General features: G+C 33.0%; 3 protein-coding genes across 31 annotated transcripts in view; 1 reads left to right on the top strand and 2 right to left on the bottom strand.

Moving 5' to 3' along the window:
* map3k14b (mitogen-activated protein kinase kinase kinase 14b) overlaps positions 1 to 21,389 on the bottom strand; it is a 471,535-nt gene that overhangs the window by 298,373 nt on the left and 151,773 nt on the right. The gene's annotated exons all lie outside the window — the stretch shown is intronic.
* srcin1b (SRC kinase signaling inhibitor 1b) overlaps positions 1 to 21,389 on the bottom strand; it is a 133,471-nt gene that overhangs the window by 50,768 nt on the left and 61,314 nt on the right. For 21 of the 25 annotated variants that reach the window (XR_015524576.1, XR_015524578.1, XR_015524575.1 and 18 more), the window contains 5 exons: positions 16,093 to 16,294; positions 11,447 to 11,772; positions 7,142 to 7,911; positions 4,492 to 4,575; positions 4,329 to 4,369 (listed from right to left, as the gene is read on the bottom strand). Coding sequence is in view for 21 of the 25 variants with exons in the window: in NM_001423741.1 (NP_001410670.1) it covers positions 4,329 to 4,369; positions 4,492 to 4,575; positions 7,142 to 7,911; positions 11,447 to 11,772; positions 16,093 to 16,294 (1,423 nt within the window). In the remaining 4 variants the exon portion in view is untranslated. Of the gene's footprint in view, positions 1 to 2,036; positions 2,061 to 4,328; positions 4,370 to 4,491; positions 4,576 to 7,141; positions 7,912 to 11,126; positions 11,773 to 16,092; positions 16,295 to 21,389 lie in introns of those variants that run through there. The other 4 variants (XM_087308861.1, XM_087308855.1, XM_087308863.1 and 1 more) reach the window with 2 other exon arrangements.
* pak1ip1 (PAK1 interacting protein 1) overlaps positions 6,149 to 21,389 on the top strand; it is a 379,523-nt gene continuing 364,282 nt past the window's right edge. The window contains exon 1 of the mRNA XM_087308222.1: positions 6,149 to 6,180. The gene's annotated coding sequence lies outside the window, so the exon portion shown is untranslated. The remainder of the gene's footprint in view (positions 6,181 to 21,389) is intronic.

The following is a 21,389-nucleotide window of genomic DNA, read 5'->3' as shown; positions in this document are numbered from 1 at the left end:
TCAAATGAACTTAAAACGATTAAAAACGGCAACAAACATTTATTTAGGCCCGAACTACAAAACCGAATGTAAAACAATTTTACTATCAGTTTTGCTTAAGTTGCACACTAGTGTTGTAGGAGAGGGGAAATAGAATATTTACAGGATTTGTAGTCCATAGCGAAGTGTATTGTGGGTAGTGTAGTGCGACACGCATGCTGGATTATGTGAGCTCGCTGTGTTCTGTGCAGCTAAGCAGAGCAAGAAAGTTTTAATCGGCTTTGTTTTATGTTCACTCGAATTATTCCTACCGGGAGCTGTTTGCACTGTTAATCTGACAACACGAAAATAAGTAAAAGAATGGCATGCATTAATTACTTTTGTCCGTCTCATCATCTGCACGAGCATGAATTAACGAGCTGTTATTCTGCCGCTGGACATCACTGAAGCGGAGAAAGTAATACTAGTTTGATCATGTATAAATATCATTATAACTATATTGTATAAATATGATTATAACTAGGTCTACAGCAACCTGATAATCAAAAAACAAATGACATGATATCACAGGCGATTGTCTTCTGACTGTAGACACTTCTCATATAAGTTAGCTTTAGAAGCATACAGTACTATTTGATCTATAAAATTTGTAAAATAAACATTTGCAGGTTAAAGAAACAGCATAGGAGGGGCCTTGGTGCAGATGAAAAGTTTAAAAAGTGTATTTGTATATAGAGGGGTAACTAGATAGAATAGACAGAGATAGGTTGATCTCAGCAGCAGCTGCCGAAGAGCTGCGCGCTGCAGACGCAGCTGGTGTGAAAGGCAAACGCCTGCGTGCTGCTACTGCTCGACAAACGCGCTGCTCACGCTCTGCTCACGCGCCGCTGACGCTTGCGGTGTGAAACAGGCGTCAAGGGATAGCGTAACGTCCATTGTATACGCACTTCAGAAACTCAGAGAATCAGAAGTTGTAGGTTGTCCTGTTACTTCTCGCATACTGTTTTCACAATACTTTGTATCGGACAAACTACTCGGCTCGCATACTATATTAGGGACGTACTATATGCGATTTGGGACGCAGCCAGTGATATTACACAGAGCTGTTACCTGATTACCTAGCTGAGGACTATGTTATAATAGCTGTGGACGCTGCATAAAATCAATATCAGAGAGATGCTAATGGTCTAATCTGATTTAATGATCTATGCTAAGCTAAGCTAAAAGCACTCCCCTCAAAACTCGAATCAAGAATTTTTTAATCTGCTTGTAAAAACTTTGCAATCTGAATCGGCCGTGAAAACAAATCAAGATCGGTGCATCAGTAAAATGTGCCTTAATGATGAAATCTGAATATTCATACGCCTTTTTGTTAGTCATTTCAAAATGTCTAATTTGCATATAAACCAGCACAGAACAACAAAAGACATCTGATTTCTTTGTCTTGACTTGTACATTATGAGTCACATCCAAAAACACAATCCAGTACGCGGTTTATTCATGCAACAGACATTCAGATTGAGAGCTTTAGGACTGCATGAACATTTACACTGGTAAATCATCTTAAAAAAAAACTTAGTATCCTTATTACATCCTTCTAAGAACTGGAAGAGGAAGACAAAACATTGGAGTACAGAGACATTCAAGAGTGTTAGTGGGATTTTCCAAACAACAAAAACATTCCAGGAGAATCCATAAGACAGACATACTGTATATACAGTGTCTATAAACACACACACATAGACCTCACTGGACTATTTGTGCTATAAAAATCATAAGACATTTATGTGGGAAGTGCATTGCTTGTCAACACAATGTGCTTTATAACTCTAAATAAAATATGTAAGAAATTAATTAAGCATAAAAGTCAAAGGAGGCGAATGCTTTTTATAGACGCTGTATATACAGTACAATAGACAGAGGGTTTTTCCAAACTCCAGGATCTGAGATCCCTGAAAACACACACTCTGAACACACTCCTGACGCAAGATCGCAACGCAACACAGTCTGTGATGCAACACATGGAGTGACAGACAACCAGACACAGAGAAATATACCTTTTTGCTTTCTAAACCTTCCAGCTGAAATATAAAATATCAGCAGTTAACTGTCCTCATGATAATACTGTACATGCTAGTGCAGAAGAAACTGAAATAAATTAATAAAAAATATTAATACAAGAACTATCATATGAAAAAAACAGAATATACACCATTGCATTTCTTGCAAAATTCAAGAAATAAAACTATTAAAAAAATAAACGGAAATTATATATATATATATAAATGAGCAATATCACACGAGTAGCAGTGTGCTATGGTTGTATATCAGCATTGATGGGAGGCGTGCGTTAGAATATTATATATTCTACATTATATAATCTAAAATATTATAAAATAAAATAAAATAATACAAAATATTATAATATATTATAATATAAAGCAATATATTCTAAAATAATATAATATATAAAATAATAAAATATAATATAATATAAAATAATATAAATAATATAAATAGTAGAATATAATATAATATAATATAATATAATATAATATAATATAATATAATATAATATAATATAATATAATATAATATAACCTAAAATAAAATAAAATAATATAAATAATAATATAATATAATATAATATAATATAATATAAATAATAAAACATATTATAAAATAATATAATAAAAAATAATAATATAATATAATATAAATAGTATAATATAATATAACATATCCTAAAATAAAATAATAATATAATATAATATAAATAATAAAACATATTCTAAAATAATATAATAAAAAAATAATATAATATAATATAATATAATATAATATAATATAATATAATATAATATAATATAACATATTTTAAAATAATATACTATAAAATAATATAATATAATATAATATAATATAATATAATATAATATAATATAATATAATATAATATAATATAATATAAAATAATATAAATAATATAAATAGTATAATATAATATAATATAATATAACATATCCTAAAATAAAATAATAATATAATATAATATAATATAAATAATAAAACATATTATAATATAATATAATATAATATAAAATAATAATATAATATAATATAATATAATATAATATAATATAATATAATATAATATAATATAATATAATATAATATAATATAATATAATAATCAGCACTCAATCAGGTCTAGTATGAACATTCAAAATTGACCAACGGTAGCAGGTATTTATTCATGTATATTTTCGTAACTGACACTCAAACCATAAACTCATGTTCAAAGTCATGAACTACAGCCGTAAAACACAAACAAACATTAGCTAATGCAAACAATCCAAATGAGTGTCATTATAAGACTCAAACTGCAATCCTAGAGCACTTGGCCTTGCCTGCTTCTATCATTTAGATAAGCATGCTTTAGTTTAGCGCACAGTCGTGTCTTATTATTACCAGCATGCATGACTCACTCCTTTAATGACCTGTTAATTGATACGCCTATTCGGCATCACTTAATTGTTCTTGTGAACATAATTAGTTTAGTAACAGCTATTCTGAAGCTGAAACAGTTGGAGATGACAACATCACCTCTTCAGGCTGACTTGATGACAGTTCCATTATTTTATTAACCTTATCAGCTGAATGATGCTCATTCATTAATATGCTCAGGCATTATTATAACAGGCCTGTCTTTTACTCTACTGAATGTGTTTGTTAGTTTTTAAATCAGGTATAAATGACTAAAAGAAACCTCAAATTTAAAGGAGACCTATTATGCCCCCTTTTTACAGGATGTAAAATAAGTCTCTGATGTGCCTAGTGTGTGTATGTGAAGTTTCAGCTCAAAATATACACACACATAATCTTTCATAACTTGTTGAAACTGCCCCTTTTAGGCTTTGATGGTAATTGTGCCGTTTTGGTGACTGTCGCTTTAAATTTAAATGAGATTGTGCTCTTTTCAAAAGAGGGCGGAGCTACAAATGCCTATGTGTCAGCATATTGGCAGATTCAAAAACAAGACTAACCTCATATGCGAATGAGGGAGAGATAGCCACTAATGTGCGGGGCTTTCCCCTTCTGATAACACGTACAAAGGGAGAATGTCAATCAAAGTGTTTCTGCAGACTGTTTTTATCAAGTGTGATTATACTAAATAGAATTAATGAATTTTTACCATTATAAGCTTGTTATGGCTCCCACAGTGCTGCCACACAACTGTGTTTAAACCCTTTATAAAAGTGATTTTTGCATAATAGGTCCCCTTTAACAGTGTAACAGCCATCAAAGCGTATTCCTCATTAACATATATTAAAACAGCATGATACTCACTCTCTGGAGCAGAGCAGTCACTTGCCGTTTCTGCCTTTTCACTGTAAGACCAACATTGGAAACACCAGTTAAATGCGCATTATTAAAATCTAATCAAAGCAGCATTGACATCAGGTTTGGTTGTGAATATCCGTTGCATTGGACTAAAGGTGGGATTTCTTACGGGCTGTCTGGTCCACGAGTCAAAACACTCTGAACTAGTCCAGTTAGACTAGCAATCTGCTTCTCCATGGCCTCCATACGCTCTCTGCAAATACAAAATATTATTATACTATATATATATATATTTCCCTACTACATATATATATATATATATATATATATATATATATATATATATATATATATATATATATATATATATATATTAGTAGGGACAAAATCATAATCAGGATTATTTTGGTCATAATTGTAATTGTAATTGATTTTTTTTTTAATAAACGTTTCCCAAATGATGTTTAACAGAGCAAGAAAAGTTTCACAGTATTTCCTAGTAGGGCTGCTCGATTATGGGAAAAGAAAAACCATAATCAGGATTATTTTGGTCATAATTGTAATCACAATTATTCAAAACGATTATCAGTTGAAGTCAAAATTATTCGACTTTAAATAATCAATTTTATAATTAAATAATCAAAATTTAACAGGAGAGCTAATTTAGATTTTTAACTGTATATATATATATATATATATATATATATATATATATATATATATATATATATATATATATATATATACATATATATATATACATATATATATATATACATATATATATATATATATATATATATACACATACATACACATATATACATATACAGTATTACACACAATATAACAATTTGATTTGATTTGATTAATTTATTTTCGAACAAAAACATCATACATAAAATATCATTAACAAAAAAATACATTTAAACATGGTAGAAAATGAAGCGGAATGAAGCATAAGCTTATGCTTTTGCATTCTCTTGTAAAACACCATGCATTGAAAAAAAAACACTTGAAAAAACTTGTATTTCATAATTAAATATAATAAAAAAGGAAATACTATCCTGGAATATATCCTGGAAGGAAATACTAAAGTTGAATATGCATTTTACTTTTGCCAAAGAAGTTTGCATTTATTTGCAAATCCTTTTTGACAGAAATAACATGAAGTGGACAGAAAAACTTTACTGTATATTCACCAAAATTCTATATTCACTCAAGAAAATATGCATTCTCTCACAAAACTTCTACATTCTTTCATTACAGCTGTGCGTTCCCCCATGAAACTAACATTCACTCACAAAACTTGTGCATTCCCCAAGAAACTTTTTGGTTGCTGACTTTCATGTTTGCATTCTGTTTACTGACAAAATATTTCTGTTCTCTCGCAGAGCTTCAGCAGAAACACTCCATTCACTCACAATACTTTTGAGTTTTCTTGTAAAACTTCTGCGTTTTACCAATTACACTTTCCATTCTCTCATAAAATGTCTGTGTTTCTTCAAGACTTTCACGTTTAGCTTCAAAACAAGCACCATTCAGTGGAAGGAAAAGTTGTATTTAAATGCTTCTGGGTTTTCTTGCTAAACTTGTAGCAGTTTTCCTCAGAAACTCTGCAGTCTCTCACAAAAAAATAATGAGGTGGAAAGAAAACTAAAGTCCCTGCTTGTGCAAAATAATTAAAGAAAGAGAAGATATAGAAGAAAAAAATGTCAGGAATTTGTCCCTCTGCTATTCTATGGTTTGCGACTATTTAACATTGAGACTATTTGTTCACCATTGTTAATATTTATAGACTGTATTATATACAGACTGAAATCATCCAAAGATTAAAGAAAACTGTTATTAGAAGTTAGTTATTAGACTATTATGTTTAAAAATGTGTTGAAAAAACCTTTCTGCTAAGCTGAAATTAAGGATTTTTTTTTAATAAATTACAATTTAACACGAGAGCTAATAATTCTGAATTCAACTGCATGTATGTATGTATGTATGTATTTTATGTTTTATTATTAACTAATTTAATCATTTATTTATTTTTTTTATTGTTAGTTTAATTTACATTGTACTATTTATTTTATTTCAATAATTTATTTTATTTATATTAATTATTTTGTTTATATTAATTGTTTAAATCTGACTCAAATCTGATTTATTCACTTATTGGTTGTTGATTGTATGCATGTATGTATTTATTTATTTATTTCTCAATTCATTTTTAATTTAATTTAATTAATTTATTTTTTAATTATTATTATTTTTAAATATGATTTATTTTAAATTATATTATTTATTTTATTTCAATAATTTATTTTAGTTATAACATTTATAACATTTATTTAAATCTGACGAAAATCTGATTTATTTACTTGTTGGTTGTTGATTGTATTTATGTATGTATTTGTTTCATTTCTTTTCTTTTTTCTTAATTCATTTTTTATTTAATTGTATTTTTTTATTATTATTATTTAATATTATTTATTTTAATTTACATTATTTTATTCATAATATTTATTTTATTTATATTACTTAATTTAATTATATTATATTATTTTATTTTAATCATTTATTTAAATCTGACTTAAATCTGATTTATTTACTTATTGGTTGTTGTTTAGCTCATTCATTCATTATTATTGTTCATCATCTGTTTTTGAAGTCCATTTGGACTAAAATGCATGATATAATATCTTTACAACTTGTTTTCAAGTCATCACACATTTAAAAAGCACACTGCACATTTATCTGGATAAGTTTAAACAAACAAAAAAATAATAATAAAATAATAATAAAAACTAATCAAAATTGACTCTCACCTGGTCTCTTCATTACCAGGTAAAGTTGAACCATACACCGGTCCCCCATCTCCTCCTGGGCCACCTAGCATACATATCTGCTCCAGTGGAGGCCCTCCTGGACGATTTTTGGGGCTCTCAATATACACAGTGCCATCTTTCCGAAACCCATGTCTCCCAGGAGACCCTCGTCCTGGATGACTCCCATATGGATCCCTGCCATCCGACAGTTTCTGAGGTGAGGCAGGAGGCAGAGTGCGGAAACCCATGGTAGCATACGGATCTGCGTATATTGCACTTCCAGGCCTATAGAGGGCGCCCTCCAGCTCGCATTGTAAAGCCGCGGCAGGATAGCCAGCGATAGAGCGCACTGATCCCCGACGGTACGCTAGAGCTTGAGGAGAGGCCACACTGAGCCGTGGATCCTGAACCAGAGCGTACGGATCCGCGTATATCGCTTCGTTTTTTAGCAACACCACACTTTTTGATGACGATGAAATCTCCTCGTCTGGTTTTACGTCACGGCGTTCTAGAATGGCACTTGGGGAGGGGCAAAACCCAGGGTGAGTGTGGCCTGTCTGCTGAGGGGCGTGGCCTCCAGGGTGGCCATGGTGTTGGTAGGCGTGGAGCTGGGGTGACTGATGGGGACCGGCGTAAGAAGATGGGCGTCCGCCGGTGTAAGAAAGACGGGATTGTGAGCGTGATGGAGAACCAGACGGAGGAGAGGAAGACGGGAGTGTGTTTAAGCGGCGCGTGGGAGACGATTCCCTTGAGGTGTAAACCAGCTCTCTCTGAGGAGATGGAGAGACAGAAGTTAAATGCATATGACAGATGACTAGATACAGTTGAAGTCAGAATTATTAGCCCTCCTGCACTGCAAAAATGCTTTTCTTGCTTAGATTTTTTGTCTTGTTTCTAGTCTAAATATCTAAAATTCCTAAATCAAGAAGAATTTTATAGACAAGCAAAACATATTGTCTCGTTTTGAGAAATAATATGCCAATAATAAGTGAGTTTTTCCTTAAAACAAGCAAAATAATCTGCCAATGGAGTAAGCAAAATAATCTTGTTTTTTCTTTTGACGTAAGATTATTTTGCTTACCCCATTGGCAGATTATTTTGCTTGTTTTAAGGAAAAACTCACTTATTATTGGCATATTATTTCTCAAAACGAGACAATATGTTTTGCTTGTCTATAAAATTCTTCTTGATTTAGGAATTTTCAGATATTTGGACTAGAAACAAGACAAAAAAGTAAGAAAAGCATTTTTTGCAGTGTGTATATTTTTCCCCAAGTTCTGTTTAACAGAAAGAAGATTTTTCAACATAACAGTTTTAATAACTAATTTTCAGTTGTGTAAAGTAACAAAATACAAATACTCCAATTACTGTAATTGAGTAGTTTTTCTTAAGAATTGTAATGTACTAAGTGGTTTTAAAAATGTGGACTTTTAGGCCAAACTCACACTATGTACAGTTGCCTCGAACCGGGCCAAAGCACACTTGTCCCCCCTCCCGTCTCCCCCAACGGCCCGCACTTACATACAATGGGGCCTCGGCACGCTTACGTCATCGATGCTGCGCTCCGTTCAGTGAGAAGCGTTCTCGCTCAGCACAAGAGGAGATTTCTCTAGTTATATCGTTTTAGTCGTTTGATATGCAGTGACATGCAGTCAAATATTTCGCCAAACAGTCCTTAGGGATGTGGGGACACGCAGTAAGATATTTCGCCAAACAGATTCGCCTCTTTTGGCGCTCATAAACAGTCATAAAGCCCTCGTGCTACAGCAATGAGGAGGTCTGCTGAAGGTGCGCAGCTGTCGTGCAGTGAGGGGTGTTGCGTCTTTAATAAACTACGGCAGTTTGTGTTCATTAAACTGTAATAACCCACATAGCAAAGTTTCTCTGGCCCACACAATCAGGTTTTGCTTGGCCCACATGCCGCAGTGAATTACGGTACATGACTGGACCATATCTGGCTTCCAGACAAGGGCCAAACACGGACCATATCTGGGCCAAGTCTCAGCCAAGTTAATAACTCATAACTGGGCCTGAACTGGGCCAGATAGGTTGGTGTGTCACAATTGCAATAAAATTGATAAACCCATGGAGTGATGCGCTTTAGGCACACTATGGGCACGCTTTTTCTCAAAGTGACCTGATTGGTAGAATTTTTTTTCTTTACTCAAAAATGATTTTAGTGTATTTTAAATGTGGGTCAAGACTGGCCAAACTCACATGGCCCACTTATCAAATTTTTAAATCTGGGCCAAATACTACGTTTTTCATCTGGCTCAAATCTTGTGTGCCGCCTTAAAAACGGTGCCACCTCTGCCAAACCCAGGCCGTGTTTGGCCCACATGCTGTATGCCAGTGCCGGATGAATGCCTGCTGTGCCAGCTTTTTGCCAAATCTGGGCCAGAATTCTTTACTACTAGGGAATGATTAATAAATCTATATGAAACAATCCCTTAAAAGTCACGTCTCGCTTTCAGTTTCGGGCTTTGGTGCGTTTTGCACTCACACACAAGCGTACCGCACCAAAGCCCAAGTGAACCGCGCTCAGGCCCACCTCTTCCAACCGGGCCAGGGCCGGCCAAGTGAACCGTGCTTGAGCCCGATTCAGCACACTCACAGTTCTCAAACGATCCGGGAAACGGGCCTGGGTACAGATGGCATAGTGTGAGTAGGCCCTTACTTTCCCTCAAATACATTTTTAGTGCTGTATTGGTACTTATACTCCACTACTTTCCCCAATCTTGCAGTCACTACTTAATTTTATTTTCTATGTGGATTAGAAAAACAGTCCTGTGATTCCAATCAAATCGCACACGAAGGTAAATCGCATCATAATGAACTACCTCAACACATGGGTGACTTATAATTGCAGCAAACTGTTTGGAAGCATTAAAAGTGTCCAAGAAGTTGTCCAAAATCTTTACACACAATGACCCAGAGACTGTTTAGATGCATGTCACTGGTGAGAAGATGATGGATATTTGGTGTATGATGACCACAATGACCTTAAACATCCAGCAGGTACAAGACGTCAACAAGACGTGAGATTGACATTGTACCCCAACATTGTGGGGACGTTGTATTTTGTTTGGAAATGAACAAATGGTCAGAACTCAACGTCATGTTGAAGTCATTGTCCAAGTGTCAACCTAAAATCAACCAAAAATCAACATCTAATGATGCACACATACACACACACAAACACACACACACACACACACACACATATATATATATATATATATATATATATATATATATATATATAAATATATACACACACATAAATAAAAGTAACTAAGTGACTATTTACTTGAGTAATTTTTTCATAAGGTACTTTTTTACTCTTACTTGAGTAACTTTTAAAATTGTTACTTTTACTTTAGTAAAAATTTCAGCAATTACTTGTCCTCTTACTTGAGTACAGATTTTGGATACTCTACCCACCTCTGCATACGGGTCAAACACCTGCAGTACGAATTAGATTCACTTCTAAATGGCCTACAGTAAGATTATATAATAAATACATTTACAAAGACGAAAAAGAAGGAGGTTTTTGCTGCAATTTTAGTTCGTTTCAGTTAGTTTTTTATGAAGACAATACAGTTTAAGTTAGTTCTAGTTTAAAAAAAAACTCTCGTATTCTCATATCTCGTATTTATTTTTATTTAAGTTAACAACATTTATTTTATATTTTAGTTTTGTTTTTTCTTTACTTTCGTTAACTATAATAACCTGGGTTATTAATAATGGGTAATAATGGGTTATAATATTTTATAAGAATGTATATAATACACACACAAACACAATTTCATAAAGTATAATAGACAATGTGCAACATGAATAAAATAGCTTTGTATTAATAATAATAACCATACGAGTCTGCGCTTTCATTCTTTTTCACATTTACTTAGTTCAGATATCTCATCAGATGTTGTCGAAATATATAAGTAACTGCGAAGCAGTAAAAGCTAATCCTGTGTCTTCTAATAATTTCTCTCAGGGGCAGCATGCATATTGTGAATAGCAAAGGGCCTTATACCGACCCTTGAGGCACTCCATACTTTACTGAGCTGACTTTTGACAACCAACATAAACCCTGTCCCTGGACACCTGTATAATTTACACAATCTAAGAGGATATCATGATCTATAGTGTCAAATGCAGCACTGAGGTCAAGTAAAACAAAGAGCGAGATGAAAAAAAAAAAACTTAATTTGCATAAAACACCCATTTTTAACTAACATTAATATTTTATCTAACAAAAAATAACTAAAACAGTTCAACAGCCACCAGTTTTTGGCTCACCCGCAGGTCCCCATTGGCGATGTGTCCGTGGTGTACGGGGTGTGCTGTGTGTTGTGCGCTGTAGTGCGTGTCTCGCATCGGAGCCTCTCTGCAGTAGATCTTGATAAGACAGCGGTCGTGGATATCACGAGGGTCCTCCAGCTCATAGAAGATGTTGCGTGCCTCGTCTTTAATGAGCAGCGCTGTACCGGGAGAACGCAGCGCACCCATCGTCAGTTTTTGAGGGAACATGTGCACGATCAGGGCGTGGAGCGTCTCCATACTAGTCAGCTCATGAGTGATGTGAACGCGCCGCGTCTCATCACCAAACTGCAAAAACAACACCGCTGGAAACAAGACAAAAGGAATGGATTAGTAAAAGGAGTTTAAACTGACACATGAGGATGTTTTGTTTGTTGTTGTTGGAGTGACTGAGGCACTAGCTGTAAAATGGATTAGTAAAAGGAGTTTAAACTGATAAGGCTTTTAAACACATGTAAATGTTTTGTTTGTTGTTGTTGAAGTAACAGGGGCCCCATTTACACTTATACACTTTAATTTTAAAACACATAAGCTTTGCTACGGTTACGACTTCTGTCCACACTACGCCAGAGTTTTTGAGCACCGAAAATGGAGCATTTTGGAAACAATGAAGAGGCCGTTTTTATTTTAGAAACGCTGCTGCTCTGTGTTAGTGTAGGTAGTGAAAAACGGAGACATCTGAAAACGGAGGCGATTGGGTATGATTGGGGCTTTTTCTCAATATCTGCCGGATTACATTTTAAACTTATCGAGCTGTCTACTAGTAATACAACCAAGTATTTTGATTTTTGTCATGTATACAAACATAAATTAAACAATACATTTAATATTAAAAACATTCAGTCGTTTTTTTATTGCGAGTTATAATTGCACCAAGTTATATTAAAAAGTAAGTGAATTAAAACAGCGCACACTTGCCTGTAATGGTAGTGGGCCATTCTTCAACTACGGGCACTTTTAGCCTTGTGAAGTTGAGTAAAAAAAACTTGTTCAAAATTACCGTAACAGCCTCATAGGTTTAAACATTTTGTCTAGTTTTAAGATCTGTAAGAGGACAAACTTAGATAAGAGAAACATTTTTTCCATCGTGAACTGAACAAATGTCAATTCCACCACATCTCAATATACAGCTTATTTTAAAATTAAATAAATGGTGGCAGTCAAACATTGTCTAAGATCATTTTTGTATCTAGTTTAACCAATCTTTTCACAATATATACAATAATTATACATTTCTCCATAAAATAAATTAGTTGTATGCGGAATTGTTCACCTGTCATACTCTAAAAACTTATATTAATTTGGTTGAGAGCTTATTAGAAATTCAATAAACTGAATTTGTATATTATAAATAGAGCATGAACTTAGGGTGTTTTCACACCTGCCTTATTTAGTTGGGTTGAATCACACTAGAGTTCGTTTTCCCTCTTGGTGCGGCTCATTTGGGCAGATGAGAATGCTGCAATCGTTCTCTAATGTGCACCAAAAGCAGACAAAAAAATTGTACCGAGATCTGCTTGAAGAGGTGGTCTTGGTATGGTTTCAAACGAACCCTGGAGTGGTTAGTTTGTGGTAAGAATATGATCCGAACTAAAACAGACCAAACCGCAAAAAGTACTGCGCCTTTTGGACTAATCCAGCTGCAATAGGCCGATGCGCTGTGCATTATGGAATATGGAGGAAAAATATTTGTTGACAGCGCTTTACCAACAGAGAGAGAGGGGAAAACATTACCTGATGGATCGCTGGTAATATGTCGCAGTTTAGCTAAATTAATTCACGCCTCCTCCTGAAGGCCTGAAGGCGCCTCCTCCTGAAGTGACGTGCGATGCATTAAAACATTGTTTTCCAGCCGCGGCCGTGCTTCATTATCGAAATATATAGTATGTCTAAAGCAGGGATACAATTAGTCAGCGCAGTTGTCCCTTAATAGTAAAAAGCGACATTTTGTGTCTGTCGGTTTTGTTTACTAGCGGGAGTTCATTGGCATTTTGCCTCACGTGAATTCTGACCAACCGATAAGCAGTTTAGGAAATATGTTTAGCAACATCTGGCCAATGAGAGAAGTGGATTTTGTCACATGACTGCATTTTGGTTCTTTTCAACTTGTTCGGACAAAAGCCAGCAGTGTGGTGTGAAAATGACACAAAAGCCGGCAGAAAATGCAACAAGGTATCATTTATTGCCCTTGGTCCGGACCAAATGAAGCGAACTACAGATGTGAAAGCACCCTTATGCATTGTAAATACACTTTTAATGTGTGATGAGAACTTTTTAAATATGTGGAAATGACATTTTAAAAGATTATTGTGAAAAAATGAAAATTAGCTTCAACGATTAGCTTTAAATTGATAATAGCCTTTCATGTATACAAACCACTCTTATTTACCTTCATTTTGTTTGGTTTTAAAAACACCTTTGAAGGAACAACATGTTTGGAAATGACGTAGAATAAATGTATTTCCTTATCAAGCAATATTTACCTTGATTTTTCTTCAAGTGTTGTAGATAAAAATGTCAATTCCCTCCATCTTGAACATGTTCTCAGATGGCACTATTCATTTTCATTGAAACCACCAAAATAATCTTTCACACAAGCTTTTTAAAGCGACTTCACAGTGTTGTGGTGGAAATGACACTGAAAAATGTGCGACAGCTATATTTCGTAAAAAATAATATTGATAATAGTCTCACATTAATAACTATAAAACAATTAAATTATTTCACTTGTGCTTAATTAGGATACATTATTAAATACCAGATAAATATTATATTTAAAAAAATTTATTTTCATTGTTGAAGTTTAAAGCTCTGGGTGTACGACAAGGTAAAAACAGTGATTTTGACACCTAAAAGGAGGTTGAATAATATGAAATATATATAATAGAAAGCTAGTACATTTTTTAAGTAGATTTTATTGTTAGTTTGACTAAGAATGAGGAATTTGAACAAAATTGTATATATATATATATATATATATATATATATATATATATATATATATATATATATATATATATTTGGATATATGATTAAGGACATAAATCCCCGTAGTTGAAGAATTACCCTAGTAGTGCTGTACGTTATTTGTTGAACCCTTCAAGCAAAAAGACGGGGCAGGCAAAATGTCATGTTACACTTCAGTCAACTAAATCTAAATGTTTTGTTTGTTTTGCTAGTAGATAAAGCCTTCAGATGGACTAGATTTTAAACGTAGCGAGCTGTCTAGTAGTAATACAACTAAGTATTTTGATTTTAGTCATTTATACAAACATTAATTAAACAATAAACTATTTAAGAACTTAAACCAACAGGATTCTGCTGTAAACTCCATCTTGTGGTCAGATTTATTTGCCGCACAACCTCTCACAGTGCATTATGGGTATTTTCTAGCTTTTGAGTGCAGGGGCGCAACTGCACACTTACTGATGGGTATGCGGCTTCAACTTTTCCGCGCCCCCCCTTCAATCCAACTATATTTTAAAACAGGCAAGTGATAAAATGAGGAAAATATTTCCATCAATAAATTAAAGATATTTTTTCATAAAGATATCAATATACTTCAAAAAATACAGTTTCGCAGTTCTGAACACAACTGAAATAGTATGAAGAAGTAAAAGGTATAATTACATTAAGCATGTTAAGTCGCAAAGAAATGCATCTCATACCAGCCCAAATTTCGCCTCAGTTTAATTTTACCTTACTAAATGATTATAGCACCTTGACTAGCCTTGCTTTTGGACTTTTTGTACTACATTTGTCAAAACAAAATCATTGACATGGGAGTCCTAAAGGGCAAAAGAACATTGCGATTACTTCTCACATGCATACTGTGAGAAGTGTAAGGTCTGTCTTTGCAAGAACAATTGACTAAAACTGCTAAAAGTGAAATAAAAAAGACTGTCAAATGTTTAGTGTAAAAAAAAAAAACAGAAACAAACTGTGTGAAATGTTCTATTTAATTGAAATGTTATAACTTTGTTTGTAGCTAAAATTAAAATAGTTTTGAGCTAAAAAGTTACCAAAAGCCCTGATGAATCAATATGATACATAATAAATTCATAAAAACATGTATATGGTATGAAAAATGGGGGGAGGGGTGGAATGATTTTGTAATTTAATAAAATACAATATTATACACGTATAAAATGCTAAATAAACATTTTTAACTATATATATATATATATATATATATATATATATATATATATATATAATTATTAATAAATACTATTTGAAACTTTTAATATGGATAATTTAAAAAATAGTTGTGGCACAATGGCACCCCCCATGTGTGGCGCCCCTATGCGCCGCATATACTGCATACCCCCTTTTTGCGCCACTGATTGATTGTACACTCATTATTGCGAAGCATTGTAGGATTGATTTAGTGCACTTAAGTACATCCACTATGGTTTCAAACACCACTAAAAATGGCTTCCCGCTCAAATACTGCACTGTTTAATAGTATTTCAGGTTTCGTATACAGTCTGGGTCTCCTAAAAGTGGTCTGTCAAGCCTACTCCCCAACATGAAGCACATTCAGAACTGCACATTGTTTCCAGAGGAACATGATTGCTCCTAATAGACTCAACTGTGCGAATAAATAAGGCTAATAGGGATACCTGGTGCTCGTAGTTTGGCCTGGCTGGGCGACCGTGCGAGTGGAAGACTCTGCCTGAGGATGTTTGAGCGGCTGAAGCCCAGCGGCATCTCAGCGTCCGCCATGCTTTCCAAACTCTCGGCGGATGCGTAACACACTCGCCCTCCTACCTGCTCGCCCAGAGACTGCTGTTGCAACCCCGCAGCGCCGCGCGGAGTCCGGGCCTGCAGGAGACAGACAAACACATCAGTGTGTGTGTGTGTGTGTGTGTGTGTGTGTGTCTCAAAGGGAGGGAACGCTCTCTAATTGCCCGTATTGCAGAAGTAGCAGTTTTGCAAGGGTAATGAAACCTCTGTGATGGGAAGGCAAAAGACTGTCTAGGGAAAATCAGGTTGTGTGTGTGCGTGCGTCTGTAGAGCTGCTCCAAAAAGTGGTGAGAGGAAACCCATGCAAGCTAAATCATTCTCTAATCATGCTTATAATACAATCATGTCAGCTTGACTGCTGCTCTCACCGAAGCAAAAGAAGACATCATTTATATTTACATATATAGTATATAGCTATAGGGATGAACAATATATCGCTTGAGCATCGAGATCGCAATGCGTGTAATCTGCAATAGTCACATCGCAGGATTAGATTATTAAATATAAAAAAATAAGGATGTTATTATATAATATTGTTTTGTAATCATTTATACAATGATGAAAATGTTATTTTACATTTGATTGTTCACTTTCTAAACTTAAATGCTGTTAGACTTGCCCAGGGAACCATAAAGTACTGTTTATTATTATTTATTTATTTTTGCTTGTAATTTATTATAATTTATGCAAATGCACAGCATAGAAAAAGACTTCCCAGTTGATCTAAAAGAAGGAAATCTTTCCAAATAAAGCTAATTAAAATCATCTGGTAAAATTATATTAATATCGCAGTATACTGTTTATCGCAGAAAAACAAAATATCGCAATGTTAGACTTTTACAACATCATGCAGTCCTGTATGGCAATGAACAAAATTAAGAGGCTACTTTTAAATTCTCAGTTTCTCTGGATTTTTGATCCATAGTTAAGAGTTTCAGTATTGTTTTTGTTTTCTTTTGTACACTACTGACAGCATTTTTTCCAAATATGTTTTAATTCAGAAGTTAAGAAGAGTTAAGGAATCAATATTTGGTAAGGAAATGCTTAAATGGCTAAATTTGTTTAAAATTTGCAAGAAATTCTATCATAACTTTAAAAGGTATAAAAATAATGATAGCAATAATAATAATAATAATACTAATAATAATAATACTATTTTTAACGGATAAAAAAACACATGCATACATACATACACGTAAAGTCTTAGCCCCTATTTATTTTTCTTTTTTAAATATTTCCTAAATAATGGTAATCAGAGCAAGGAAATGTTCACAGTATGTCTGATAATATTTTTTCTTCTGCTGAAAGTCTTATTTGTTTTATTTCGGCAAGAAGAAAAGCAGTTATTAATTTTTAAAAACCATTTCAGGTCAATATTATTAGCCCCTTTAAGCTATATTTTTTTACAACAGTCTACAGAACAAACCATCATTATACAATAACCTGCCTAATTACCCTAACCTGCCTAGTTAACCTAATGAACCTTGTTAAGCCTTTAAATGTCACTTTAAGCTGTATAGAAGTGTCTTGAAAAATATCCGGTCAAATATTATTTACTGTCATCATGGCAAAGATCTAATAAATCAGTTATTAGAAATGAGTTATTAAAACATATATTTAGAAATGTTTTGAAGAAATCTTCTCTCTGTTAGACTTTGTTAAAAAAAAATATATATGGGGCTAATAATTCAGGGGGACTAATAATTCTGACTTCAACTGTATGTAATAAATCCAGAGAAATTAAAATTTTTCAAATGGTCTTAATTTTTTGTGTATAACTTTTGGTTAACACCCGGTTTCGTTTGACATCAGAGTATGGTACGTTTAGCTAGTGTGAGGGTGCTTTCACACATGGTTCAATTGCCTGGACCGTACCAAAGTTTGATTGTCCCCAATTGCCACCTCCTAGGTTGGTTTGTGTTCACACTCTCCTTTTTCCTTCTGAACCCCGATATGCTTGCGTCATGGAGCTGCTGTTTTGTTTACAGCCATTACTAGGTGATACAAGGTAATACCCACCTCTGAGTCTAAATAATCCAATAAATATATGCAGTTATTGGAACAGTAACGTTACACTGAGATCAAATTTGAGAAGCGGTTGATGTTTTAACTGGCTGAAATTACTATTACTGACTACATAATGTTGAGTCCTAACATCAACGTTAAAGATCTGAACTTCCCATCACTACTGTGCATCTAACCTCAGAAGCAGCCTTGCACACATATTGTACTTAAGGCTGCTGTTGTAGGCTGTTGTATTTGAGTTTGAGGATGGGTAGATAGTAGTGGTAGATGATAATGTTCATGTGTCCTCTGAATACATTTCAAAAAATGAATGACTGAGTTTTTATTATACAATATTTATTTTGTTGATTTTGAATCTTGCACCTAACAAATATCCTTATTTAGAAAAAAACAAACTAATACTGAAAATAATAAAAACTAAACTAAAAAACAAAATCATTTCAAAATATAGAAACTAATAAAAACTAGTAAATCTGCCTCTAAAAACTAATTAAAACGAACTGAATTTGAAAACTAACAGCCAAAACGAAATAGAAACTAAAACTAATGAAAAATCCAAAACTATTAAAAACCTTGGTCTGCAGAAGCTTCTAGAGGAGACAAGCAAACATTATCACTGTGCTTGCAGTGGCTCAGGTCCGCTTCTCACCAGTATGTGATACACAGACACACACAAACACACACGAATAAACAATATGAAAAACAATAGTTTGTCGTACTGTTGACGGTTCACTTCAGTTATTAGCTAAATGTACCGTACTCTGACATCAAATGAACCCAGGTGCGGACCTAAAGTGCTAGTGTGAAAGAATCCTTACTCTATAATGGTTAAACTTGGCAGTGACTCTGTGGCTCCTGGTCAACTAAAACATTGCATATTGTCAACAATGCATATCTTGTGATGTGACTAATGCAGATGCGGACATTGCGATATCGATGCTGAAACAATATATTGTGTAGCCCCAATATTTACCATCATTTTCAATTAAATAAATCAATCTCTGATTAACAAAGCTACTAATTTCTGTCAAAATAAATACTAATCAAAACCTTCAATTGGCAGCGTATGCAAATATAAAGAAAGCTTAATTCATAACATCTATTTAAAATATTTTTCAAATACTAAAAGTACAGAGTAACACATATTCAGCAAATAACCATAATAAAACTAAAACTAAAGCAAATCTTAACTGCGACACAGACTACTCGCAGACACACTCAATTTTCATACATTATCAAGAGTAAATGTTTCTACTCACACTATTATCTGCTTCCTTTGAATCTTTCTAAAGCACATGTGGATGTCAGAGATGTAAATGTAAATTACCAAAAACATCAAGCACTTCTAATTGGCTTAAACAGTTTGATTGACATGCATTCTATCCAATCAGAGTCCACCAAAGCTTGACTGACAGGACAGATGTTTGCAGCTGTGCTCCTCGGTGCAAATAGCATGGGGGTCAACAATCCTCGAATACCTTTCTAGTGAGAGACGTAATCAAGAATGTGCATTTACAAACCAAATACATTTATCAGTCTGCCTATATTTGCTTATGAATGCAGAAAGAATGGCCACACGATGATCTCAGCATCAGTGATTCCCGCATCTGTCTCTGTGGGCATCAGGTTAATGGCTTCACAATGATTGTGAATTAACCTCATTTTCCTTTAATAAATACATTAATTAGCATGACAGCATCAACAGTGACAGCTCTCATTGATTGAGAACTGTGTGTGTGCGCGTGTGTGTGAACAGAGAGGGAGATTTGCTATTGACTTGATAACAACACAACAACAAAAGTGTTTTAATGTGCTATTGAGTATGTGTGTATGTATGCATGCATGTGTGTAATTTCAATACATATTAGTCTTAGTAGTGTTTAGTTATGAGATACCATTATAATTTCTATCAATAGTTTTTACACTTCGCACATTTTTAAAAATTGCTTTCATTTTATTTGAACATTTTAGCAATTCAGTCTTTTGTGGGCTTGTCATTTATTAATGTTGATATACTATTTTATTTTTATATCTAATTTTTTTGTCATTTTATTTTATTATTTTATTTCTAAAAAATTATTTAATGATTTTATTTAATTTATTTTTTATATTAAATTATTTTATTTTTTTATTTTATGTTTTATTTATTTATAATTTTTTATTATTATTTATAATTTTTAATAAATTAAATTCATTCATTCATCCATTCATTTTCTTTTCAGCCGCAACATATCCCTGGGAAACACCCATGCATACTTATTCACATACTACGGCCAATTTAGCCCACCCAATTCACCTGTATCGCATATCTTTGGACTTTGGAAACGGAAGCACCTGGAAAAACTCACGCCAACACGGGGAGAACATGCAAACTCCACACAGAAACGCTAACTGACCAGCCAAGGCTTGAACCAGCGACTTTCTTGCTGTGAGGCGAACGTGCTACCCACTCCACCACTGTGCAGCCTTCAAATTAATTTTTTATTACATTTTTTTTATTAAATTATTTTATTTATTTGTTTTATTTTTTTTATTTAAGTATTTTATTTATTTTTCTTTCATTTTTATTAAATCATTTTATTTATTTTTATTTTATCTTTATATAAAATGATTTTTTATTCCTTATTTTGTTTTTTATTATATTATTTGATTCTATTTTTTGTAAATTATTTCTTTTACTTTTTTTTTTTAATTTATTTATCTTTATTATTTTTTTAATAAAACCTATTTTTTATTTATTTATTTTTTTTTTTAGTTTTTATTTTACTTTTAAAATTATTTTTTAATAAATTATTATTTTTTTAATTTTTAGTTTATTATTTTTATTCAATTCATTTATTTATTTATTTTAATTTTATTCATTTATTATCTTATTTTATTTAATCTTTGTATATTATGATGGATGGATGCATATATTTCCCATTTCATTTTTTACAAGGGTTTAAGCTAAATAATGGTTCACTTCAAATGCATATAGTCATAACATTACACAAATACAGTGTGAATGAATACAGTCTAATTTTTATTTTGTTAATATATTGTTTTCATTATAATGCAATCGTTATGAATATAACTTTAATATTAAGCTGTTTTCATACATCACGTCTTTCTTTACATCATTCTTTACATACATTTTAAATATAACAAA

Source organism: Danio rerio, chromosome 24 (assembly GCF_052040795.2).
Source record: "Danio rerio strain M-AB ecotype USA chromosome 24, GRCz13ab, whole genome shotgun sequence".
NCBI lineage: Eukaryota > Metazoa > Chordata > Actinopteri > Cypriniformes > Danionidae > Danio > Danio rerio.
Note: the sequence above shows the minus strand (reverse complement) of the source record. Positions and strands in the feature narration are given on the sequence as shown.